The sequence below is a fragment of the Erinaceus europaeus genome, chromosome 16, assembly GCF_950295315.1.
Source record: "Erinaceus europaeus chromosome 16, mEriEur2.1, whole genome shotgun sequence".
NCBI lineage: Eukaryota > Metazoa > Chordata > Mammalia > Eulipotyphla > Erinaceidae > Erinaceus > Erinaceus europaeus.
In genome coordinates, this window is record NC_080177.1 from 48038829 (window position 1) to 48066288 (window position 27460).

Genomic DNA, 27460 nt, shown 5'->3' on the forward strand with positions numbered 1-27460 from the left:
TTCTCATGAATGAATATTAAAAAAAAAAAAAAAAAAGATAAAATGAAATAAGGTCATAATTGCAGAGAGGTAACTGTGACTAAGGACATGATGGGGCAGCGGGCCAGGAATGTAGACATGATGAGGAAAGATCGGGATTGGGCCACTAGGGAGAGGATTGACCCTTCACCCTTAGTTCTTGTAGCTGTCTAGGTGAGACAGCATGTAGCCCTCCCAGGAGGAAACACAAGAAGCAAGAGGTGAGCCCAGTGGTGATGTCCATGGTCCCCAGGAATGGACCTGTGCATGGGGCCTGGGCAGCCTCTAGGTTGCACCCATCAGGACCATCAGCAGCAGCGTGAACAGATGACCTCAAAGAGCAGACTGCAGACAGCCGTCACTCGGAAACCAAAGTCAGGGACATGATATGTCTTTATTTCCTAGGACAAGCTATCAGAGACAAATAGGAAAACAGCACTGAAGAGTTTACAATAAGCTGGTTGACACTACTTGGTAGAATCTTAACTGCTTGTAAAACACAAGGCAGTTTAATTGAAAAAAGCCGAGTACTTGGGCAGATATTCCCTATGCTTCCCTCTTGAAGCCCCAAATCACCATACCTAATAGCATTTGAAAATAAAAACCTGAGCCACATTTAAATCAAAATCATTTATATACTTTATACAACAAAATATATGCTTTTTTGGAAGAACCAAGCTTCCACTCCAGAATCTGTGGTTTTATCACACCATGCCAGGTTTGTCTGACGGGTGGAGAAACAAAAGAACATCTGAGGTGTCCTTCATTCTCCATCAAGTTAAGGAATAGGATGTTGTAATACAACAGCAAAGAAAAAACAAACAAAAACCCAAAAACCCTGCATTTAACTGAGTGTCTTCCTGTCTCTCTATATACAAAGGAGCCAGAGCAGAGGTGGAAACTGCCTCTCCTCCCTATACTAGCTAAGGCCCTTTTAAGTATGTGAAAGCTGTTAACGGACGGCTGGGGGAGAAAAGGAGGATCTTGAATACATAGTGTAGAATTACAGGGCAAGCACTGGACCTCTGATATGAGACTTTATGGGACATTTTCTTAATCGAGTTAACAATAAAGTGAACCAACTAATAAATGCAGGACTTCCTCTTTTAAAAATTAACGCAAAAAAAAAAAAGTTCCTACACTGAAATATTCAGCTTGGACCAGAATTACTCCTGTAGATAGCATATTCACTACAGATGACTAATTAGCAATCTCACACTGAATCTAATTGAGAACAGCTGAGATGATTGAAATTCAAGAACCAAGCAAACAGATGAAGATGGGGACCCAGAAATACCTGCTTGGTGCCCCTTAACTAAACTTTTTTTTATATGAAACAGTCCAGGCATTCAAACTTAAAAATCTGCTCCTGACAGGGCTAGTTCTGCTGGCAGCAAAAAGAATGACAATTCCTTTTGCTACATAGCTCAGGCCTTATTTTCAACATTATCCAATCAGAAGAGTCAGGTCTCCAGTTTTAAGTTTGTCTCTTAGAGACAAAAGACAGATAGCTACTAGCCTTGAGTCAACGGCAAAGCTTTGATTTGAAAGGTTTTCTATGCCTCCCCTCCCAATACCAATACACAGAGATAAATACACTGTACAAATAGTAAACTCTTTAGGTCAGTTTGTGACTACTGACCTGTGCATACTATTAGAAAAACTGATAAAACAGCTGATTTCCTGGAAGAACCCTCCAGGGTGCAGGTCTTTCCACTAGGACACAGGCAAAGGCAGGCTCATTTAGTCTTTGGCATCTCCGACTCCATCCGCATTAATGGCAAACATAGCTTCAGCTTCAGGAAGACAGGGAGAATCATAGATTTTGCAGATTCTGGTTTCCCCTCTTCCTTTCCTCAGGTACAATCTGAACAGAAAACACCACAGCACTAAAGTTATTTCAAATTCCATTCTTGTAATAGACCTAAAATTATTTTAAACATAAATTTTCCTTGGAACACTTCCAACTTGGAGAGATCCATTTCTGTCCTGCTCCCTTATGCTCACTATCACACTTTTGAGATCGACATAATTACTTAATAATTAGGGAGAGGCATATCAATTCTTCATTCTTCCCCATTTGAGGGTTTAAATCCCTTTATGAACTAAAGCAAACACCTGTATTGAACACTGCATGGTAATTAGATTTAACAAGGGTTTCTGTATCTAATCACACTGGAATAGCTAGAAGGGGAAATGATTTATCTTCCTGTCTACTTCTCAGTAAATGACTTTCCAAGTCATCTACTCCATCACTTTACCTGGTTGTTGAGGCATGAGCAATGATATTTCCTCCAATAGGTTTTTTAGGGTCTGCAGCAAACATAGCTGCTCCATCCACCTGTGCTACCACCTGGTTGGTGATGACCACTGCTACACCAAACTGATTAGGAAAAGGATGTTATTTTCAGTTACTACAGACATTCTAAGGAATTTACAGCCAAGCCCTGCCAGCCCATACACCCCCCTGCAACTTAAGTCTCTCTTCATATCTAACTTGGTAGCATATCTTTAAAAAAAAAAAAAGTGGGACTGGGCAGTAGTGCACCAGGTTAAGCTTACATAGTACAAAGCACAAGGACTGGAGCAACAATCCTGGTTTAAGTCCCTGGCTCCCCACCTGCAGGGGGGTCGCTTCACAAACAGTGTAGCAGATCTGCAGGTGTCTATCTTTTCTCTCCTCCTGTCTGTCTTCCCTTCCTCTCTCAATTTCTCTGTGTCCCATCCAGCAACAACAACAACAGCAACAACAATGGAAAAAATGGCCGCCAGGAGCTGGATTTGTAGTGCAGGCACTGAGACTCAGTGATAACCCTGGAGACAAAAACAAACAAAAAATTGTTTATAAAATCAGAGGATGGGACTGGGTGGGGGTGCATCTGTTGAGTGCGCATGCTACAGTGCACAAGGACCCAGGATTGAGCCCCTAGTCAGTACCTGCGGGGGAATCCTTTGCAAGTGGTAAAGCAGTGTTACAGGTGTCTCTCTGTCTCTCCCTCTGTATCACCCCTTCCCTCTCGATTTCTGGCTGTCTCTATCCAATAAAGATAAAAAAGAAAAAGAGAAAAATTCACGACAGACAAGAGAAAGAAGCCAGAGAAGCAGGGCACCACTCCGGCACATGGTGCACTGGGGAATTAAATGAAACCTCGGGCATGCAAGTCCTGTGCTCTTACCCACCTATCACCCCCACCCTTGCTACACTGATGTCCTGGAATTCATGGGCCCTGAAAGCAGGCATTCTCGGTGCTGACCTCATCAGCAAGTCGCAGAAGCATCCGTAGAAATCTGGCCAAGTGCATCTGTCGGGCTGAGAGCTCACCACGACCAGAATAGTCTGTTCTGTAGAGGGCAGTGGCACTATCTACGATGAGCAGTGCGTACCTACGGGGAAGGATTTTCTGAGATCTAGTTTGTCAGATTCCTCTGTCATCACCCTAAAATTCATATCCATAGTAACACCTGTATACTACATACACTTGTATGTTTTATGAAAATATCTGTATAGCACATGGGAGAAAGCATAATGGTTATGCAAAGAGGCTCTCATGTCTAGAACTCCAAGGTCCCAGGTTCAGTTCCCCACACTGCCATAAGTCAGAGTTGAGCAGTGCTCTGGTTTTAAAAAAAAAAAAAAAGGTTTAATCCCCTGCACCACCATAAGCCAGAGGTGAGCAATGCTCTGGTTAAAAAACAAAACAGAACCAACCATACAGCCTTTATGTCTGAGACACCATGTAACAAAATCAGGTGAGCAACAGCTTTATCTAGTAAGCAGTTTTGATGACTTAAACTACAAAATAATATTGCCTACAAAAGGAAAAAATATATAGCTGCTACTTTTTTTTTTTTTTTAACCAGAGCACTGCTCAGCTCTGGTTTATGGTGGTGTGGGGGATTGAACCTGGGACTGGAGCCTCAGACATGAGTCTGTTGCATAACCATTAATGCTAACTACCCCTGTTATAACTGTTTCATTATTATTTAGCCACAGCACTGCTCAGCGCTGCCTTATGGCAGTGTTGGGGAATGATCTTGAGACTGTCAGTGTGTCAGGCTATTGTACTACCAATGGTGCTATCTCCCTGACACATGTAAATCTCATTTTTACTTCAAGTTATTACCAGTTTGGCCAAATAACCTAATCCAGACTCAAGGTCAGGAACCTGGGAACACATTTGGTATATTTACTGTGCACATACCTAGACTCTACCATCATGGCTGATGCTTGATAAAGGAGCTGTGTCTGGTGGTCTGTGTTGAACCCTCGAGCATATGCTACATTATCCAGGACGTCACTGCCAGAGAGGCCATATCTTGAGGAAAGAGAACATTTTTAGTTTGTACATAGAACTCAAGCAAATGTGAAATTAATTTCTAACAGTGAAATTACCTGGCTGGGTAGAAAAATGTGTTGGGGGCTCACTTGGTAGAGTGCACAATTTGCCACATGCAAAGACCCAGGTTCAAGCACCTGGTACCACACAGGAACACCATATGGGGCGTTGGGGTGTGTGTGTGTGGGGTCCACAAACAGTGGAGTGGTGCTGTGGTGGCACACTGTTTCCTCTGAAATTTTCATTTTATGAAAGCACTGCTCAACTCTGGTTTATGGTGGTGTGGGGATTGAACCTGGGACTTCAGAGCCTCAGGCATGAGAATCTGTTTGCATAACCATTATGCTATCTACCCCAACCCCTAACTAAAAATTCTAAGAAGGAAAAAAGCGGGGGAGCATCGTAATTTTGCAAAGAGACTCTCAAGTCTGAGTCTTCAAAGCCTCAGGAAAAAGGAAAGAAAGAAATAAGTTCATTAGAATCAATGGAAGTGTTTAGGTGTGAGGCAGGGAAAAAGTGTGCTGGTGTTAAACGTAATTCCATATGCTGGGAGAAAGATCTACTGGTAGAAAGATCTACTGGTAGATCGCATACCTTGCTATGTATGAAACCCTGGGTTTAAGCCCTGGCATCACTTGGGAGCAACACCATGGGTGGTTAATCTGAGCTGTAGCTGACTTTCCTCTCAAGAAATAAACAAAAAATGGGTTAGGGAGACCACTTTGAGGTATTGTGGGAGACTATAGGTTCACTCAGTGACCACACACACACACACACTGCAATTCTCCTTCTATTGGGAACATTAGGTGAACTTTTGAGATCTACCTGGTAAGACTTTAGATTAAATCAATTTTTTTTTATTGTTGCTGTAGTTATTGTTGTTGTTGGATAGGACAGAGAGAAATGGAGAGAGGAGGGGAAGACAGAGAAGGGGAGAGAAAGACAGACACCTGCAGACCTGCTTCACTACCTGTGAAGCGACTCCCCTGCAGGTGGGGAGCCTGGGCCTCAAACCGGGATCCTTATACCAGTCCTTGCTTCACACCATGTGTGCTTAATCTGCTGCGCTGCCTGATTCCCAGATTAAATCAAATTTATTCTTTGGGAATCTTGAACTAAAAAGTGGAATTTCCAAACTAAGGAAACAATATTCTCCTGGAATAAACAAGTTAACAGGTGGTACACCTGGTTGAACTCATACATGTATAAGGGCCTAGGTTTAAGCCATTCCTGGCAGGGGGAAGCTTCATTAGTGCTGAAGCAGTGCTCTCTTCTCCTTTCTATCTGCCCCCTTCCCCCTCAACTTCTCTGTCTCTATGCAAAGAAATAAAGGAAACAAGATCTTATAAATTCATATAATTTGCGTTTTAAAGACTAATTTATTATCACAAGTGAGAACCAGAGCATCACTCTGACACATGCAATGTCAGGGGCTGAACTTAAGACTCTATCTACTATAACACTCCCCAGGCCACCATACAAATTGTTTCTATATAGGAAGAAAAATAATGGTGACTGAGCCATGGGTCAATTTTTCATATGGAGGGAAAGGACAGGACCACAGTACCAAAGCTACTCATTCTAGTGGCAGTCCTGTATGGTGACAGCACCTGAATCTAGGCCATGCAAAATGGTAAGGCAGGCACTCTTATCTGGTGAGCTATTCTGCCAGGCATGATTAATCTTTTAAAGAAGCAGTCTAGTAATCCATGTAGAGATAGTAATATTAAAGAGACTGTCATTCAGACTGTCACTCTTAACTATAAATTATCCAGATGCCATCACCAGAACATCTGATACATGTCCTATCCAGCATTGAGAATGATATAGATCTTTAAATACATCCACTTTTATTTCAAATATTTTAGGACTCTTAAGAATTTGGTGGTGTTTATGGTTATAACTGTTACATCTTCCCAAAATGAACTGACCTTTAAATTATAAACTGACCATCCCCACCTGCAGCTGGGAAGCTTCATGAGTAGTCAAACAGTGCTGGAGGTGTCTCTCTCCCCCCATCCTTCTCAATTTCTGTCTCTATTCATAATAAATGAAATATTTTAAAACATAACTACAAAATTAAAAGGAAAAAATTATAACCTGATTAATGAACTGACTTGTCTCTAGTATTTTAATCTTAAAATCTACTTTGTTTAATACTACTATAGTCAATGAACACTCCAGCTCTTTTTTTTAATTTTTAAAAATTATTTATTTATTCCCTCTTTTTGCCCTTGTTGTTTTATTGTTGTAGTTGTTGTTGTTATTAATGTCGTCGTTGTCACTCCAGCTCTTTTATGGTTACTGTTTCCAAGGAATCTTTTTATATCCTTTCACTTTATTTTTTTTAAAGATTTTATTAATGAGGATAGGAGGAGAGAGAAAGAACCAGACATCACTCTGGCAAATGTGCTGCCGGGGATCGAACTCTGGACCTCATGCTTCAGAGTCCAAAGCTTTATCACTGTGCCACCTCCTGGACCACATATCCTTTCATTTTTAACCTTTGAATCAAGTGGTTCCCCAAACAGCTCATAGCTGGATCTCATTTTTAACTTTGTCTGACAGTGATCCATACATTTTTACCTACAGGAAGTCAGGTAGTAGCGCAGGTGGCGCAAAGCGTGAGGACTGGCGTATCGCAGTTCAAGCCCCTGACTCCCCACCTGCAGGAAAATCACTTCACAGGCAGTGAAGTAGGTCAGCAGGTGTCTATCTTTCTCTCCCCCTTTCTGTCTTCCTTTTTCCATTTCTCTGTCCTATCCAACAACAACATCAATAATAACTACAACAATAAAATAAGGACAACAAAAGGGAATAAATACAAAAAATTTAAATATATATATATGTGTGTGTATTTATATACATATATGCATACATACATACATACATACATATATATATATCTACGGAATGCTTTCCTCTATTGAGGAAGCTTATTCTTTTAACTCAAATATAAAACTTTGGGATACAGAACAATAAAAGAGGGATTGTTTAGTCAAACTGGCTGTGGCAATCACTATAGTAACAAGTTCAGTGATTCTATCATCTGCTCTAGTAACCTACCTTTCAGCCACTGCTAGTAGTCGTTCTGGTCTAAAGGTCCCCTCAGTATCAATGTACATGGCTTTTCCTTCACCTCCACCTCGGTCAATGGGAAGCTAGAGAGAACAAAGATGAATATGGAAATGAATATCATACTTTTCTTTTTATTATTAAGTCATTCTTTATTTGTGATTAATAGTGGCTTGTAAATTGTAAGTTCACAGGGTACAGTTCCATACCATACCCACCACTGAAAGAATACCATACTTCTGATATCACCGACCAACTTTCCCATGATGATAATTTCCCCCATTCCTATACAGCAAACAAGAGAAACACTTTAGGAAGAAAGTCCCTTCTGACAGAAATGTAACTATATTTGTAACTGACTGTGTCCCATAGCATGTGAGACTAGAGTATTGCCAGAGTTGTACTGCTTGGAAATATAGTTCAAGGTACATAATAAATTCTATGACCATTCTTCCAAGTGTAAAATTTTTTTAGATCATTTAAATAAGGAATGCTGATGCATTAGTCAACTAATCAAAGCATATCCAGGCCAAATTTATATATCTAATAGTAGAACTTACATTTATGAAGCAGAGTGTGTTGTTTTGGAGAAAAATAAGACACGCGCAGGAGGGGCTTGAACTCAGGTACTTGTGCAAAGTAACATGTACACTTAAGCGAGTGCACCACCATCCAAGCCCCAAAGTTTGTCATCTTAAATTTAAGCTAAATCAAATCAATTTCACGATTGGCTATTGGGGAGTAGGCACTGAGAAGATAAAGGTGGGGGGATATAAATCTGAGACTGTCAACAAATGATAAATTCCTTACAATCCACAAGGTCCTGCAGTTGATCCCTAGCACCAGCCATCTATACAGCACCACGGACAATACAAAGGAAATTCCATGAATGATAGAGAAGTACTTTGATAGGTCTCTGTTAGAAAATACATAATAATGGTCCGGGAAGTGGCACAGTGGATAAAGCATTGGATTCTTAACAATGAGGTCCCGAGTTCGATCCCTGGCAGCACATGTACCAGAGTGATGTTTGGTTCTTTCTCTCCTCCTATCTCTCTCAGGAATAAATGAATATTTAAAAAAGAAAAAAAATACATAATAAAAGTTGGACAAGGGAAGGAATGGGGTCAGTGTTATAGTATACTGGGTTCTTTCCCTGCACCACATACAAGAAATAAAAATTGAAAAAAATCAAGTGATCTGAGAGGTGGTGGAGTGGATAAAGCATTGGACTCTCAAGTCTAAGGTCTCAAGTTCAATCCCTGGCAGCACATGTACCAGATGTCTGATTCTCTCTTCTCCTTCCTCATTAATAAAATATTAAACAAACAGAAGCAATACTTGAGAACCTGATAAAGTATCTATTAAGGCCCACCCAATAGGTGCTTACAAAGAGTGAGAATCAACTCATTCTTGCTTAATTACTGAGATTCCCAATAGCTTACCTGGCATGTTACAGCCAATGTGTGACAGATTTGGGTTTTCCCTGTTCGGAATTCTCCAAACATCTCTGTAATAGATCCAGTCTCAATTCCTCCTGAAAGAGTAATAAGAAACATTTCTTAGCTATTAGAGTACAGGAACTGCATACCTAAAGTTTCTCCCATGATCTGCACCATCTATACTGAAGAGATGCTCTGGCTTGATGCTTTCTCTTTCATATGAAAACAAGGAAACAGGGGCAAGGGTAGAGAGCATAATGGTTATGCAAAGAAAACAAGGAAACAAAAAAACACCTCAGCACATTAATGTTTAAAAGCAACAATCCCAGAAATGTCTTTGAAATTCATGAGAAAGAAGTTAACAGTTTGGAAGTCTAATTTTGAACAAGCTGTAATTTTAAAGGTACACTTTATTTTTAAATATAGTTCACTGAAAATTACAAAGACATCTAAGCATTTTTTCCCCCTCCAGGGTTATTGTTGGAGTTTGGTGCCTGCGCTACAAATCTACTGCTCCTAGAGGCCATTTTCCCCCATTTTTGTTGCCCTTGTTGTATTTATTGTTATTGTTGTCATTACTGTTGTTGGCTAGGACAGAGAAATCGAGAGGAGGGGAAGACAAGAGAGGGAGAAAGACACCTACAGACCTGCTTCACCAATTGTGAAGTGACACCCCCCCCCTCAGCAGGTGGGGATCTGGAGCTCAAACCTGGATCCTTACGCTAGTCCCTGCGCTTTTGTGCCATGTGCGCTTAGCCCGCTATGCTACCGCCTAGCCCCCTGTAAGCATTTATTTTTATTTTTTTTACTTATTTTCCCTTTTTGTTGCACTTGTTTTTTTCATTGTTGTTGTAATTATTGTTGTTGTTGTTGTAGATGTCATCGTTGTTAGATAAGACAGAAAGAAATGGAGCGAGGAGGGGAAGACAGAGAGGGGGAGAGAAAGAAAGAAACCTGCAGACCTGCTTCACCACCCATGAAGTGATGCCCCTGCAGATAGGGAGCCAGGGGATTGAACCGGGATCCTTGCATCCACCGGTCCTTGTGCTTTGCGCCACATGCGCTTAACCCACTGCACGAATCCCTCTCTAAGCATTTTTTTACCCAGCTGTCCAACACTATACCATTTACGATAACTCTTTAAAATATTTATTTATTTATTCCCTTTTGTTGCCCTTGTTATTTTACTGTTGTAGTTATTATTGTTGCCATTGCTGTTGGATAGGACAGAGAGAAATCGAGAGAGGAAGATAAGACAGATGGGGAGAGAAAGATAGATACCTGCAGACCTGCTTCACCACCTGTGAAGTGACTCCCCTGCAGGTGGGGGGCCGGGGGCTCGAACCTGGATCCTTACTCCTGTCCTTGCATTTTGTGCCACTGCGCTTAACGTGCTGCGCTACCGCCCGACTCCCTTAAGATAACTCTTGTTAAATACAATCTAGTACCTAGTCAGTGTTCTCCATTTACACATGTATCTATGTGTATGTATGTAGTTCTATATAATTTTATCATGTGTAAGTGATTACCACAATATATATAACTATACCATCACAAGCCAACCAGTGATTATCCAAAAATAGAACTGTAAATACGGTAGTGGCTCATCTGGTAGCGCACAAGTTACCATGTTTGAGGACCTGGTGTCTTTTTTGTTTGTTTACCAGAGCACTGATTAGCTATGGCTGATGGTGGTGCAAGGGATTGAATCTGGGACTTCAAAGACTCAGGCATGAGTCTCTTTGCATAATCATTCTGCTATCTGCTCCCAAACCCCCCAACACACACTTGGTTCAAGCTATGATCCCCACCTGCAGAGAAGCTTCACAGCTGGTGGAGAAGTGCTACAGGTGTCTTTTTTTCTTTGTCTATCTCTCTTGTGATTTCTCCCACCCACTCACTATAAAGAAAAGAAACTTGTGGGAGTCGGGTGGTAGCACAGTGGTTTAAGTACACATGGCACAAAGCTCAAGGACTGGCTTAAGGATCCTGGTGCGAGCCCCCAGCTCCCCACCTGCAGGGGAGTTGCTTCACAAGTGGTGAAGCAGGTCTGCAGATGTCTATCTTTCTCTCCCCCTCTGTCTTCCACTCTTCTCTCCATTTCTCTCTGTCCTATCCAACAATGACGACATCAATAACTACAACAATAAAACAATAAGGGCAACAGAATGGAATAAATATTAAAAAAGGGGGCGGGGGAGATAGCATAATGGTTATGCAAACAGACTCTCATGCCTGAGGCTCCTAAGTCCCAGGTTCAATCCCCCACATCACCATAAGCCAGAGCTGAGCAGTGCTCTGGTGTTTCTCTGTCTCTCTTTCAAAAATAAAATAAATAAAAATAAAAAAATATTTAAAAAAAGAAAGAAAGAAAAGAAACTTGGCTGCCAGAAATAGTGGAACTGTGAAATCTCTGACCCCCAATGAAAATCCTGGAGGAGAAAATTATAAATATCATGATTTTTTTTTCTTTTTACCAGCTCTGGCATATAGTGGTTCAGGGGACTGAACCTGGACCTCAGAACTTAAGGCATGAAAGTTGCATAACCATTATGCTGCTTGGTCCACTAACATTTCTAAGTGTTTCCTATGTGCTTGGTATCATTGTGCTATATGTATATTTGAATCTGTATGTAGATATACAAATCTATTTTTATTTATCTGTTAAACAGAAGCAGAGATAAGATTAGAGAGGAGAGGGAGAGAGGAAAAGAGACAGACACCTGCAGCCCTGCTTCACCACTCATGAAGCTTTCCACTTGCAAGTGGGAACCAGGGATTTGAACTTGGGTCCCTGCACACTGTAATATGTATGCTTAACTGGGCCCTAATATACAGATCTACATATAAATGTTATTTTTAAATATATTTAATTCAGGGAAGAAGAGTTCCAGGGTCTCATGCATACACAGTTCCAGTGTTCCTCATGAGAAACTTATTCCTTTTTTTTTTTTTAATCTGAGAGAGACACAGAGACAGATATGACAGCATCAGAGTTCCTGCCAATGCCATGATACAAACATATGGTGCTAATGCTTGAATGTAGGACCTTTGCATGGCAAGGTACACAACATACCACATCAAGTGAACTACCTCCATCATTCTGCATCATTTAATTCCAACTAATAAAATAGAAATTTTTTTCTTTTTGCCTTCAGGGTTATCACTGGGGCTGCACTACAAATCCACTGCTCCTGGAGGTCATCTTATTTTTTATTTTTAAGTTTTTATTTCTTATGATCTTTATTTATTAGGTAGAGACAGACAGAAACTGAGAGGAAGGGGGACATAGAGAGACAGACACCTGCAGCCCTGCTTCACTGCTTGTGAAACTTCCCCCTACAGGTGGGGACTGGGGACTTGAATCTGGGTTCTTGCTCATTGTAATGTGTGCTCAACCAGGTACGCCACCACTTGGCCTGCAGGAGGGAAGCTTTATGAGCAGTAAAGTGGTGTTGTAGGTGTCTCTCTTGTACCCAATCTCCCCCTTCCATCTCATTTTCTGTTTCTATCCAAAATGAGTAAGTAAAAAAAAGAAACTGCATTTTTAAAACAGCTTCATTAAAAAAGAGTCGTTTCTGAAATGACTTATAATAATTTATGTTTACTAAGCTTTAAGGACATTACTTAAAAAGCAAAATAATCTTGGTTTACATCTAAACATACATACATACATACATACATATACACACAGAAAGTTTTAAAGATTAATGCATTCTGTGGCTTGGGAGGTGGCACAGGAGATTAAGTGCTGGACTGTTAAATCCAGAGTTTGATTCTCACCATCAAATATGCCAGAGTGATGTTCTGGTTCTCTCTCCTTAATAAACAAAATTACCATATGGCACAAAGCGCAAGGACTGGTGGAAGAATCCTAGTTCCAGCCCCTGGCTCCCCACCTGCAGGGGAGTCGCTTCACAGGTGGTGAAGCAGGTCTGCAGGTGTCTATCTTTATCTCCCCCTCTGTCTTCCCCTCCTCTCTCCATTTCTCTCTGTCCTATCCAACAATGACGACAATAATAATAACAACAATAAAAAAGGGCAACAAAAGGGAATAAACAAACATTTACAAAAAATATTAAAAAAAAATTAAACAAAATTACCTATTAAAAAAGATTAGTGTGGAGGTGGGGGTAATTAGCATAATGGCTATGGGAAAAAAAACCCCTCTTATGATTGAGGCTCCAAGGTCCCAGGTTCAATCCCCACACAACACTATAAACCAGAGATGATCAGTGCTCTGATTAAAGAAAAAAAGAGAGCAAGATTATAGTGTATTCTACAATATATTGGTAAACAGTGTAGCTTTTAATTTTTTTAAATATTTATTTATTCATTCCCTTTTGTTGCCCTGTTGTTTGATTGTTGTAGTCATTATTGTTGTTGTTACTGATGTTGTTGTTGGATAGGACAGAGAGAAATGAAGAGGAGGGGAAGACAGAGGGGGGAGAGAAAGATAGACACCTGCAGATCTGCTTCACCACCTGTGAAGTGACTCCCCTACAGGTGGGGAGCCGGAGGCTCAAACAGGGATCCTTATGCCGGTCCTTGTGCTTTCCACCACATGAGCTTAACTCGCTACACTACTGCCCAACTCCCCACAGTGTAGCTTTTAAATATCAGATGGGCCTGACAAAATAGCTCATTTTGATTGTGTGTCTGCTGGCAGGTAAGCCACCCAGGTTTGAGTCAAGCTCTACTACATGAGAGGAAGTTTCCATGCTGTGGCAGCTTTCTTCCCATGTCTCTTTCTATCTGAGAATGCTGACCCTCGACCAGTGAAGCTGTCACAACAACAAATCATAAAAGTGGTGGGTAGGGGAGACAGCATAATGGGTTATGCAAAACATTCCTGAGGCTCTGAGGTGCCAAGTTTAATCTCTTACACCACCATAAGCCAGAGCTGAGCAGAGCTCTGGTAAAAATAAAATAAAACAAATATTTATCTGACATCAATAAAAATAATGTCCTTAAATGAATAAAGTGAAATCAGTAAAAATACTGTTCTTAAAATAAAGTCAAAACTTGAAAGTTTGAGTCCTGGGTTCAATTTTAGCACCCCATATACCAGTGATGCTTTGGTCCCTCTGCCTCATGAAATATTTCAAATGTGGAATGTTTTAGTCATTAGATTTTCAACCTTGTGGTAAACTATAAATTGATATCTATAGTTATTTAGGTTAGGAGTTTACTCTCTAAGTGTAATATTAAATGGAGTTTAAAATGTTTCCTTTGTCTTCCAAGTACGTTTACCCCCACTGGAGCATCTCACCTGCATGATTCCATACCTTCTAGCAGTTTTGTTTTTATTTGGTTTTAGATAGAAGGTGAGAGACAGAAAGACACCACTCCACTGCTTGTGAAGCTTCCCGCCCCACATACTGCTTCCACATGGTGATGGTGGGTGATTTCAATCTAAGTCCTCATGTATAGTAAAGTGTGTGCTGTACCAGATGAAGGAACTCCCAGTCCACTACAGATGATTTTGACCTACTAAATCAGACTCACTTTTTTTTTTTTAACCAGAGTACTGATCAGCTCTGGCTTATGCTGCAGGGGATTGAGCCTGGAACTTCAGAGCCTCAAGCACGAGACTCTTTGCATAACCATTATACTACTACCCCCCATCCCCCACCCCCATTTTACTTTTTCTAACAGAGTCTATATAAATACTTAAGATCTGTTCTATGACCTGCATGCAGGATTAACTGCAGTGAGAAACATAAGACAAGGAATTATTATACCTTGAAGTAGTTTGTCAAGCTCTTTGGAGCCAGTTGTAATCTGTATGATCTCTGATCGCCTTTGGTGGAACTCAGTTGCAGTGGTGAAACCCATAGGGACTAATTTAGCTGCCTCAGTCTAGAATAAGAAATGTCAGATCAACAAAACATGCTTAGTAAAACAAGAACCAGACATACAAATGGGAAGAGACATGTAACAAAATCTTCAGGCGCAGATGGCGCAAAGTGCAAGGACCAGCGTAAGAATCCCGGTTCGAACCCTGGACTCCCCACCTGCAGGGGAGTCACTACACAGGTGGTGAAGCAGGTCAGCAGGTATCTTTCTCTCCCCCTCTGTCTGCTCTCCTTTCTTGATTTCTCTGTCCTATCCAACAACAATAACAACAACAACAACTACAACAATAAAACAAGGGCAACAAAAAGGAATAAATAAATAAATATTAATATATATATATCATTGAAATAGGGAAAAAGGAACAGTTTATGCAACAGACTTCCATGTGTGAGGAACCAGAGGTCTCACGTTCAGTCTCCAGCATCATCATAAGCCAGAAAAATAACACAGGAAAACTTATAGCTGTAAACTACTAGATTAGAAAGATCTGAAATCAATAACCTAGTCTCCCACCTATAATACATGAGAAAGCAAAGCAAAGGAGGGCTGGTGAGACAGCATAACGTTTATGTAAATGACTCATACCTGAGGCTCTTGGTCTCAATCCATAAACCACCATAAACCAGAGCTAAACAGTAACAAACAAGCAAAAAACAACCAAGGAAGTTTAGCAGGTAGAACACAAGCCTTCCATGTGTGAGGCCCTAGGTTCAACCTGTGATACCACATAACAACAAAGGCATAAGAAGCCTCTAAGCATGTAGCTCAGTGGTAGCTCAAGGGACAGCATGGATGATGTCTGAGTTCAATTGCAAACATGGCACATGCTGGAATGATGTTCTGGTTTGGTCCCTCAAATAAACTAACTTTAAAAAAAAAAAAAGGTAGCATAAAGCTTATGCAAAGACTTTCATGCCTGAGGCACCAAATGTCCCAGCACCACCAAAAACTACAGCTAAGCAGTGATCTGGTAGAAAAAGAAAAAAAAGAGGGAGTCAGGCGGTAGCGCAGCAGGTTAAGCGCACATGGCGCAAAGCGCAAGGACCAGCGTAAGGATCCCGGTTGGAGCCTCTGGCTCCCCACCTGCAGGAGGTTGCTTTGCAAGCAGTGAAACAGGTATCTCTTTCTCTCCTCCTCTCTGTCTTCCCCTCCTCTTTCCATGTCTCTGTCCTATCCAATAACAACAGCGATGATAACAATAACAACTACAACAAGCACAACAAGGCCAACAAAATGGGAAAAAATAGCCTCCAGGAGCAGTGCAGGCACTGAGCCCCAGCAATAAACCTGGAGGCAAAAAAAAGAAAAAAAGAAAAAGAAAAAAGAGGGGCAAAAGGAAAGGAGAAGAAAAAGGAAAGAAACTGGGGGCATGATACATAGCATAGTAGTTATGCTAAAGACTTTCATGCATGAGGCTGCAATGTACCAGCCTAATCCTTGGCACCACCATCAGCAGTGTTGGAAGGAAGGAATTACCTTATTTTGGTTATGCCAGTTAAGTCACTTTTAAAAAAAATTTATTTTATTTTTTTATTTAAGTCACTTTTATGCTGCTGAAAGAAAGAAAGGCCAAGCAAGGGAGTTGGGCAGTAGCGCAGTGGGTTAAGCACAGGCGGCACAAAGCACAAGGACCAGCATAAGGATCCTGGTTTGAGCACCCGGCTCCCCATCTGCAGCAGAGTCGAGTCACAAGCGGTGAAGCAGGTCTGTCTGTAGGTGTCTATCTTTCTCTTCTCCTCTCTGTCTCCCCCTTCTCTCTCCATTTCTATCCAACAATGACATCAATAATAACTAAAACTATAAAAAAAACAAGGGCAGGGAGTCGGGCGGTAGCACAGGTTAAGCACAGGTGGCGCAAAGCACAAGGACCGGCATAAGGATCCCGGTTCGAACCCCGGCTCCCCACCTGCAGGGGAGTCGCTTCACAGGCAGTGAAGCAGGTCTGCAGGTGTCTATCTTTCTCTCCTCCTCTCTGTCTTCCCCTCCCTCTCTCCATTTCTCTCTGTCCTAACCAACAACAACAACAATAAAAAAACAACAAGAGCAACAAAAGGGAATAAATAAAATAAATATTAAAAAAAAATTAAAAAAAAAAAAGAATCCCGGTTCAAGCCCCCGGCTCCCCAACTGCAGGGGAGTCGCTTCACAAGTGGTGAAGCAGGTCTGCAGGTGTCTGTTTTTCTCTCCCCCTCTCTGTCTTTCCCTCCTCTCTCCATTTCTCTCTGTCCTATCCAACAACAACGACATCAATCATAACTACAACAATAAAACAAGGACAACAAAAGGGAATAATAAAAAATATTTATAAAAAAACAAAAACAAAAAAAAAAACAAGGGCAACAAAAGGAAATAAATAAATATTTTAAAAAAGAAGAAGGCCAAGCATATACTTGAAACCAAATTGTCTTGTCATTATTAAAGAATCTTCGGCATGGAAGGTAACATAATGGATATGCAAACAGATTCTCAAGACTGAGACTCCGCGGTCCCAGGTTCAATCCCCTGCACCATTATAAGTCAGAGCTGAGCAATGCTCTGGTAAAAATAAATAAATAAAGGAGCTGGGTGGTAGTGCACCTGGTTGAGTGCACGTTTTAGTGTGTAAGAACCCAGTTCAAGCCCTTAGTCCCCACCTGCAGGGGGAAGCTTCACAAGTGAAGCAGAGCTACAGGTGTCTCTCTCCCTATCTCCCCCTTCTTCTCAATTTCTGGCTGTCTCTATACAATAAATAAAGATAATAAAAATATTTAAAATAAGTAAGTAGAATCTTGCTTATGACACACACACAATGTCAGTGAATTTTCTTATGTCAACACTTTTCTATGCCAATGACTATTCTAAATTGTTTTTAGTGTTAATATACTAATTAATGAATGCTTGTTACTTTTCCCTTTACTAAGAAAAGAAACAAGAGTACTTGGGGGCCGGGCAGTAGTGCAGGAGGTTAAGAGCACATGACGCAAAGTGTAAGGATTCTGGTTTGAGCCCCTGGTTCCCCACCTGCAGGGGGCGGTCGCTTCACAGGTGGTGAAGGAGGTCTGCAGGTGTCTATCTTTCTCTCCCCCTCTTTGTCTTCCCCTCCTCTCTTCATTTCTCAGTCCTATCCAACAACGACAGCAATAACAACAACAACAACAATGAACCACAAGAGCAACAAAAAGGGGGAAAAGATAGCCTTCAGGAGCAGTGGATTTGTACTGTAGGCACCAAGCCCCAGCAATAACCCTAGAGATAAAAAAGAAAAAAGAAAGAAAGAAACCAGAACACTCTATTTTTGATGATCAAATTACCATATGTATACCACAATCTATGAGACTATAACTCCCTAGAGAAATCTCAACTTACTGTGGTCCAGGAGGTGGTACAGTAGATAAAGCATTGGACTCTGAAACATGAGGTCCTGAGTTTGAACCTCAGCAGCACATATATCAGAGTGATGTATGGTTCTTTCTCTTTCTCTTCCTATCACTCTCATTGATAAATAAATAAAATATTAAAAAAAAAAAAAGATTACTGGTTAGCAATGTCACCCCTGGATATGGAAACAGGACAGCACAAAGAGGAGTTGAAGAAGACCGTTCTTGTTTTGGATATTTTACTCACTGATGTCTCCCTGTCACACAAGCAATACCTACCAGAATTTTATCAGCTTTGGCTTCACTAATTCCCTTAATATTTATTAGCTCCTTTTTAGGTGCATAAGCAACAGCTTCCACAGTATGGAATCCAGCTTCTTCCAATTTCTTCACATCATTTGCATTGATGCCACATTGCTGCAAGTTAAGAAAACCACGGACAAATTTAAGCTTTTGTGTCACATCTTGTCTAATATAAGTAACTGTCATAGCTACTTACCTAACAGAGCTGTCTTAAAGAATTATGAAGAACATGTAAACAATCTGAAATCTATGCCCTACAAGGTGTTTTAAAATCAATTATCAAATATAACCTGGGAGCTACAAGCAGCAGATCGCTTTCTCTCCTCTCCTCTCCTCTCCTCTCCTCTCCTCTCCTCTCCTCTCCTCTCCCGGATCAACTAGGAATACCAAAGGAGACCACCCGGACCGAAACAAGACAGGACTAGAATGACCACAGAAACCCAGTAAATCACCCGTGAGTACAAACACGCGTGGCTGGTGACAGAGAGGAGAGAGGGGCCTAAGGAGAGATTAAGTGACTGCTAACAGTTCGACAGTTTGTCAGTGGAGACACCACCTCCAACTTGTTGCTCCACCAACAAGGGGACAGCTGAAGGGAGGAAAGGACTCCCCAGAGACTCACCAAGTACAACTCTGAGTCTCCATTGCTACTACCCTCAGAATCTGGAGCAGCAACAGGGAGGGACACCAGGGCACAGAGATCTAACCGGGAAACTCAGGAGAAGACCTATACCTCGGTGGCATAGCTGAAGGGCTGTGAAAGTCTCTTTGCATAACCACTGGATTATCTCTGCCACACCCTGCTTTATCTCTTGGTCAGGAGTCATTGATTAAGCCAAGAAGCCTATTGATAGTTTAAAAGCCCTCAGGCTACCATAGCCTACAGGGGAAAAAAAAAAAGGCTTTTACACCACTGAACTCCAACTCAGGGATTGAAAAAACTGTTAACTTATATAAAATGGTTAAAACAACAAGAAAAAATAATGGAGACTCGAACCAGGACAAGAGTCCAGCTAAAAGTCCTCCAGAGGGCGAAGCACAAAACAACGAGTTCAACATCCAAACATTAGCTAAGGAAATAATAACAGGAGTGAGTAAAGAATTTGAAAAAATTGTAATCAGAAATGCAGGAACAACAAATGAGAATATGGAAGAAAATTCTAATAATCGCATGGTTATTAGAGAGCTGAAAGCTGAAATCGCTGAGCTAAGAAGGCAACTAGCTGAACAAGCTAAAACAGTATCAGAGCAGGGCAACAAAATAGATGAACTCCAGAAAGCAGTAGAGGGCAGAGAGAATAGAATCAATGAGGCTGAAGACAGAATTAGCAAGATTGAGGATGAATTAGAGACAACTAAAAAAGAAGTAAGAGATCTCAAAAAGAGATTAAGAGATGCTGAAAACAACAACAGAGTCCTATGGGATGACTTCAAAAGAAACAATATACGCATTATTGGCTTACCAGAGGAAGAAAGAGAAGGAGAGGAAGAAAGCGTTCTCCAGGCCATAATAGCTGAAAATTTCTCTAGTCTAGACAACACCAAAGACATAAAGATTCAAGAAGCCCAGAGGGTCCCAAACAGAATTAACCCAGACCTAAAGACACCAAGACATGTCATACTTAGAATGGAAAGGAATAAGGATAAAGAAAGGATCCTCAAGGCTGCAAGAGAAAAACAAAGAGTCACCTACAAAGGAAAACCCATAAGATTAGCAGCAGACTTCTCCATACAAACACTACAGGCCAGAAGAGAATGGCAAGATATCTATCGAGTGCTCAATGAGAAAGGCTTTCAGCCAAGAATACTATATCCTGCTAGATTGTCATTCAGAATAGATGGAAGCATCAAATCCTTCTCAGACAAGCAACAGTTGAAGGAAGCAACCATCACCAAGCCTGCCTTGAAAGAAGTTCTGAAAGGTTTCCTATAAACAACCAGACCACCACAAATAGAACATATATCAAAACACTCTAAAACTCTACAAGAATGGCGTTAAAATATCTTCAATCTTTGATATCAATAAATGTGAATGGCCTGAATTCACCTATTAAAAGACACAGAGTAGGAAGATGGATCAGAAAACACAACCCAACAATATGTTGTCTACAGGAAACTCACCTAACGCAACAAGACAAACACAGACTTAAAGTGAAAGGATGGAAAACTATCATTCAAGCCAGTGGCCCACAAAAAAGGGCAGGAACAGCTATTCTCATATCTGACATGATAGACTTTAAAATAGATAAAATTAAAAAAGATAGGAATGGACACTACTTAATGCTCAGAGGATCAGTCAATCAAGAGGACTTAACAATTATTAATATCTATGCACCCAATGAGAAGCCATCTAAATACATCAAACTTCTACTGAAAGAGCTACAGCAATATATTAACAGTAACACAATCATAGTAGGGGACTTCAACACCCCACTATCTCAACTTGACAGATCATCCAGGAAGAAAATCAGTAAAGACATAAGGGAGCTAAATGAAGAGATAGATAAACTAGAACTATTGGACATTTTCAGAGTCATTCATCCCAAGAAACTGGAATACACATTTTACTCAAATCCACATGGATCATTCTCAAGGATAGACCATATGTTAGGCCACAAAGACAGCATCAGCCTATTCAAGAGCACTGAAATCATCCCAAGCATCTTCTCAGACCACAGTGGAATTAAACTAACACTTAACAATCAACAAAAGATTAGTAACAGTGCCAAAATGTGGAAGCTCAACAGTACACTTCTTAACAACTTCTGGGTCAAAGAGGAAATCAAGGAAGAAATCAAAATGTTTCGAGAGTTCAATGAAAATGAAGACACAAGCTATCAAAATATTTGGGACACAGCTAAAGCAGTCCTAAGAGGGAAGTTCATAGCTATACAAGCACACATTAGGAAACAAGAAAAGGCACAAATAAACAGCCTGATTGCACATCTTAAAGACCTAGAAGAAGAACAACAAAGGAACCCTAAAGCAACCAGAAGGACAGAAATTACTAAAGTTAGGGCAGAAATAAATAACACTGAGAATAGGAAAACCATACAAAAGATCAATGAAAGTAAATGTTGGTTCTTCGAAAGAGTAAACAAAATCGACAAACCTTTAGCCAAACTCACAAAACAAAAAAGGGAGAAGACCCAAATAAATCGGATAGTAAATGAAAGAGGAGATATCACAACAGACACTGTAGAAATTCAACATATCATGCGAGGCTTCTATGAACAACTATATGCCACCAAGTTAGAGAACCTGGAAGAAATGAATGATTTCCTAGATACCTACCAACTTCCAAAACTAAGTAAAGAGGAAGTGGATAACATGAACAGGCCCATCACAGCTAATGAAATTGAAACAGTTATCAAAAATCTTCCCAAAAATAAAAGTCCTGGACCAGATGGTTTTACAAATGAATTCTACAAAACTTTCAAAGAAGAACTAATACCTCTACTTTTAAAAGTATTCCAGAAGATTGAAGACACTGGAATACTCCCTGCCAGCTTCTATGAATCCAACATCACCCTGATACCAAAAGCAGACAGGGACACAACCAAAAAAGAAAACTACAGACCAATATCTCTGATGAACATAGATGCGAAAATATTGAACAAAATTCTAGCCAACCGGATACAGCAGTATATCAAAAAGATTGTCCATCATGACCAAGTGGGGTTTATCCCAGGCATGCAAGGTTGGTTTAATATACGTAAATCAATCAATGTGATCCACCACATCAACAAAAGCAAGACCAAAAACCACATGGTCATATCAATAGATGCAGAGAAAGCCTTTGACAAAATACAACATCCCTTTATGATCAAAACACTACAAAAAATAGGAATAGATGGAAAATCCCTGAAGATAGTGGAGTCTATATATAGCAAACCTACAGCCAACATCATACTCAATGGTGAAAAACTGGAAGCATTTCCCCTCAGATCAGGTACTAGACAGGGCTGCCCACTATCACCATTACTATTCAACATAGTGTTGGAAGTTCTTGCCATAGCAATCAGGCAGGAGCAAGGAATTAAAGGGATACAGATTGGAAGAGAAGAAGTCAAACTCTCCTTATTTGCAGATGACATGATAGTATACATGGAAAAACCTAAGGAATCTAGCAAGAAGCTTTTGGAAATCATCAGGCAATACAGTAATGTGTCAGGTTATAAAATTAACATTCAAAAGTCAGTGGCATTCCTCTATGCAAACACTAAGTTAGAAGAAATTGAAATCCAGAAATCAGTTCCTTTTTCTATAGCAACAAAAACAATAAAATATCTAGGAGTAAACCTAACCAAAGAAGTGAAAGACTTGTATACTGAAAATTATGAGTCACTACTCAAAGAAATTGAAAAAGACACAAAGAAATGGAAAGATATTCCATGCTCATGGGTTGGAAGAATTAACATCATCAAAATGAATATATTACCCAGAGCCATCTACAAATTTAATGCTATCCCCATCAAGATCCCAAGCACATTTTTTAGGAGAATAGAACAAATGCTACAAATGTTTATCTGGAACCAGAAAAGACCTAGAATTGCCAAAACAATCTTGAGAAAAAAGAACAGAACCGGAGGCATCACACTGCCAGATCTCAAACTATATTATAGGGCCATTGTCATCAAAACTGCTTGGTACTGGAACATGAACAGACACACTGACCAGTGGAATAGAATTGAGAGCCCAGAAATGAGGCCCCACACCTATGGACATCTAATCTTTGACAAAGGGGCCCAGACTATTACATGGGGAAAGCAGAGTCTCTTCAACAAATGGTGTTGGAAACAATGGGTTGAAACATGCAGAAGAATGAAGCTGAATCACTGTATTTCACCAAATACAAAAGTAAATTCCAAGTGGATCAAGGACTTGGATGTTAGACCAGAAACTATCAGATACTTAGAGGAAAATATTGGAAGAACTTTTTTCCGCATAAATTTTAAAGACATTTTCAATGAAACGAATCCAATTACAAGGAAGACTAAGGCAAGTATAAACCTATGGGACTACATCAAATTAAAAAGCTTCTTCACAGCAAAAGAAACCACTACCCAAATCAAGAGACCCCTCACAGAATGGGAGAAGATCTTTACATGCCATACATCAGATAAGAGTTTAATAACCAACATATATAAAGAGCTTACCAGACTCAACAACAAGACAACAAATAACCCCATCCAAAAATGGGGGGAGGACTTGGACAGAATATTCACCACAGAAGAGATCCAAAAGGCCGAGAAACACATGAAAAAATGCTCCAAGTCTCTGATTGTCAGAGAAATGCAAATCAAGACAACAATGAGATATCACTTCACTCCTGTGAGAATGTCACACATCAGAAAAGGTAACAGCAGCAAATGCTGGAGAGGGTGTGGGGTCAAAGGAACCCTCCTGCACTGCTGGTGGGAATGTCAATTGGTCCAACCTCTGTGGAGAACAGTCTGGAGAACTCTCAGAAGGCTAGAAATGGACCTACCCTATGACCCTGCAATTCCCCTCCTGGGGATATATCCTAAGGAACCCAACACATCCATCCAAAAAGATCTGTGTACACATATGTTCTTGGCAGCACAATTTGTAATAGCCAAAACCTGGAAGCAACCCAGGTTTCCAACAACAGATGAGTGGCTGAGCAAGTTGTGGTATATATACACAATGGAATACTACTCAGCTGTAAAAAATGGTGACTTCACCGTTTTCAGCCGATCTTGGATGGACCTTGAAAAAATCATGTTGAGTGAAATAAGTCAGAAACAGAAGGATGAATACGGGATGATCTCACTCTCAGGCCGAAGTTGAAAAACAAGATTAGAAAAGAAAACACAAGTCAAACCTGAAATGGAATTGGAGTATTACACCAAAGTAAAAGACTCTGGGGTGGGTGGGTGGGTGGGGAGAATACAGGTCCATGAAAAATGATGAATGAAATAGTGGGGGTTGTATTGCTAAATGGGAATCTGGGGAATGTTATGCATGTAAAAAAAAAAAAAAGAAGTAGAAACGCAAAGCAGAAATTGACTGAGTTTGGAGTATGGCACCAAAGTAAGAAAGCAGAAGTATACTAGAGTTTGCAGTGAGTACCTCCCTAATACTTCCTCTCCACTTTTCCAAGCTTTGGGTCCATGATTGCTCAACAATTTGTTTGGCTTTGTATGTTAACTCTCTTTTTAGTCACCAGGTTCCAGGTGTCATCAGGATGCCGGCCAGACTTCCCTGGATTGAAGACACCACCAATGTGTCCTGGAGCTCAGCTTCCCCAGAGACCCATCCTACTAGGGAAAGAGAGAGGCAGACTGGGTGTATGGACCGACCAGTCAACGCCCATGTTCAGCGAGGAAGCAATTACAGAAGCCAGACCTTCTACCTTCTGCAACCCTCAATGACCCTGGGTCCATGCTCCCAGAGGGATAAAGAATGGGAAAGCTATCGGGGGAGGGGGTGGGATATGGAGATTGGGTGGTGGGAATTGTGTGGAGTTGTACCCCTCCTACCCTATGGTTTTGTTAATTAATCCTTTCTTAAATAAAAAATAAAAAATAAAAAAAAAATGTAACCTAAGGTTTTAGGTGGTAAATCAAGAGTTTATTTGATTTCTCCCACTAGATAGAATAATCTAGTTCAGCATTATAATTCCAAAATCTACAGCAGAAACACATACTTTTTTTATTTTTACCAGAGCACTGCTCAGCTCTGGCCTATGATGGTGCAGGGAGTTGAACCTGGGACTTGACGGAGCCTCAGGCTTAAGAGTCTGTTTGCATAACCATTATGCTATCTACCCCCACCGGAAGCACATACTTCTAATCTTGAAACCGGTTGTGGTCCAAAGCTCTCTTCCTCCACAGACGTATCTGCACTTGCTTCAAGCTGCATCTGCATAGCCATCACTCGGAATATTCAACCCTGAAAAACACAGGAAGTTATCAGGAAGAAAACAAAAGAGAGCTTCAAGTTTAGTTTTGTCACTAACCTCTAGGAATTACATTTTGTCTAATCACAAAAGAAAGGACAGACACCGGAGAAGCCAAGATGGCAGCCTGGAGACAACACCTTGGTGTGAGCTCTGCAAGGAAGCTGCTTTCAGCCTGGAAATCTCCGGAGAGGCTACCAGGTTCCAGATTATACCACGATGCCAACCTGACCTCCCCGGGGAGAGAACCCCACCATGTGTCCTGGAGGCCCACTTCCCCAGAGCTCTGCCCCACTAGGGAAAGAGAGAGACAGGATGGGAGTATGGATCCACCTGCCAATGCCCATGTTCAGTGGGAAAGCAGAATTACAGAAGCCAGACCTCCCACCTTCTGCATCCCATAATGATCCTGGGTCCATACTCCCAGAGGGATAAAGAATAGGGAAGCCACCAAGGGAAGGGATTGGATATGGAGCTCTGGGGGTGGACATTGTGTGGAAATGTACCCTTCTTATCCTATAGTCTTGTCAATATTTCCATTTTACAAATAAAATAAAGGACAACACCTTATCAACTTACCCTACTACCTAGAACAAGAGAGCCCTTAGCAAAAGTGACCACTGTTCATTTTAGAAACAAAATATAAGGAAGGGGGCAGCTAGGAGATAGCTCACACAAAAGAGTGCACAGTTAGTCATGTGCAAAAACCTGGGTGAGTCTTCAGCCACCACATGGGAGAACTGGAAATGATGAAGGCATGAAACCCTGGCAACAACAAAATTAAATAACCGGGAGGGGATGCAGTAGATAAACCGCAGAACTCAAGCACAGGGCTCTGAGTTCAATCCCTGGTAATGCGCATACTAGAGTGGTGTTCTGGTTTTCTTTCTCTAGTAAGTGAACAAACAATAAATACTTTTTAAAAAGTCAACTATGGGGAGTCAGGCTGTAGCGCAGCGGGTTAAGGGCAGGTGGCGCAAAAAAGCAAGGGCCAGAGTAAGAATCCCGGCTCCCCAACTGCTGGGGAGTCGCTTCACGAGCGGTGAAGCAGGTCTACAGGTGTCCGTGTTTCTCTCCCCCTCTCTGTCTTTCCTTCCTCTCTCCATTTCTCTCTGTCCTATCTAACAACGACGACAACAATAAGACAACAAGGGCAACAAGAGGGAATAAATATTTTTTTAAAAAGTTAACTATGTCCCGCTCTTTTTTTTTTTTTTAAATGCATCGGAGCAAAACTGATCAATAGTATCATACATCTACTGAGTGGCAGAAACCTGTCTTTGAGGAACTGAGGGCAGGGGTGTTTCTGGCTGGACTGAGAGGTGACAGGGTGTCTGTCCTATGTTTACGTGCCTCCCAGAGGGGTTTTTCCCCAATTTGGGACCTGAATTTCAGGGCGCTTATCTCAGTGGGTGCTCACAGGCAGCTGCAGGTCGGCGCACAGCACCAAAATGCCAGGATGAACAGCACTGACCGGAAGCGCGGCGAGTCCCGCGCCCCTCCCCGCTTCCCGAACACCGCGTCCCCGGCGGGCACCTCCAACCCCGGTCGCTCCCACTCACCGCGCCGCTCGCTGCGGCGGGACGCACAGCTGAACCGGACGCAACCTCGGTCACCTCGTTCGCGCCCTTCCTCCAGCCTCTCTCGATTCTCAACTGCGGCCTCGAGCACCCGCTCACTTCAGTCCGGGTGTCGGTTCCCCACAGGCTGGGCCTGAAGGCTCGGCAACAGGGCCGCTCCAGCCTTCGGAAATCCCGCCAAGACTCGGGGCGGGGCCACGCCCGCGTCAACGTAACGTGACTGCGCCCTTCCCCGGAGCGTCTCCCGGACGCTGCTGACCTGCCAGGCTGGAGAGGCGGCGTGAGGGCCTTCACCTGCCTTGGTAGTGCGGCTTCCCTGGTTTGCCCCCAGCTGCCAGGACTGATTCTGGATGGGAGAGTCGCTGCCCTCTTTTGTTTATGGGATCAAGGACTATAACTCCCAAGAGGCAACGGGGCGACCGGAGACTACATCTCCCAGCATGCGCAGCGGACGCCCTGTCGGCCGAGCGCCTCCAAGGAGTTAGGGACTGGTTGGTTCGGCGGGTAGCGCTGAATTTGCTCAGTAAACAACTTTTTGGATACTTGTGCGGGCTTCCGAGCGACA

General features: G+C 41.6%; 1 protein-coding gene across 3 annotated transcripts; it reads right to left on the reverse strand.

The window, feature by feature from the left end:
* Window positions 1–393: 393 nt before the first annotated feature.
* Window positions 394–27205, reverse strand: RAD51 (RAD51 recombinase). 3 transcript variants are annotated; one of them, XM_007537763.3, is made up of 10 exons: window positions 26995–27205; window positions 25204–25308; window positions 18367–18504; window positions 14617–14734; window positions 8876–8967; window positions 7422–7516; window positions 4221–4334; window positions 3273–3402; window positions 2280–2401; window positions 394–1885 (listed from the first exon to the last, which is right to left on the reverse strand). In XM_007537763.3, exons 2-10 carry the CDS (start codon window positions 25288–25290, stop codon window positions 1762–1764), a joined length of 1020 nt encoding a protein of 339 aa, XP_007537825.1. In that variant the 5' UTR covers window positions 25291–25308; window positions 26995–27205; the 3' UTR covers window positions 394–1761. The 3 variants fall into 3 exon arrangements, with proteins under 3 accessions (XP_007537825.1, XP_060031118.1, XP_060031117.1); XM_060175135.1 differs by having other exon boundaries at window positions 26878–26996; XM_060175134.1 differs by lacking the exon at window positions 26995–27205 and adding an exon at window positions 26852–26950.
* Window positions 27206–27460: the final 255 nt, after the last annotated feature.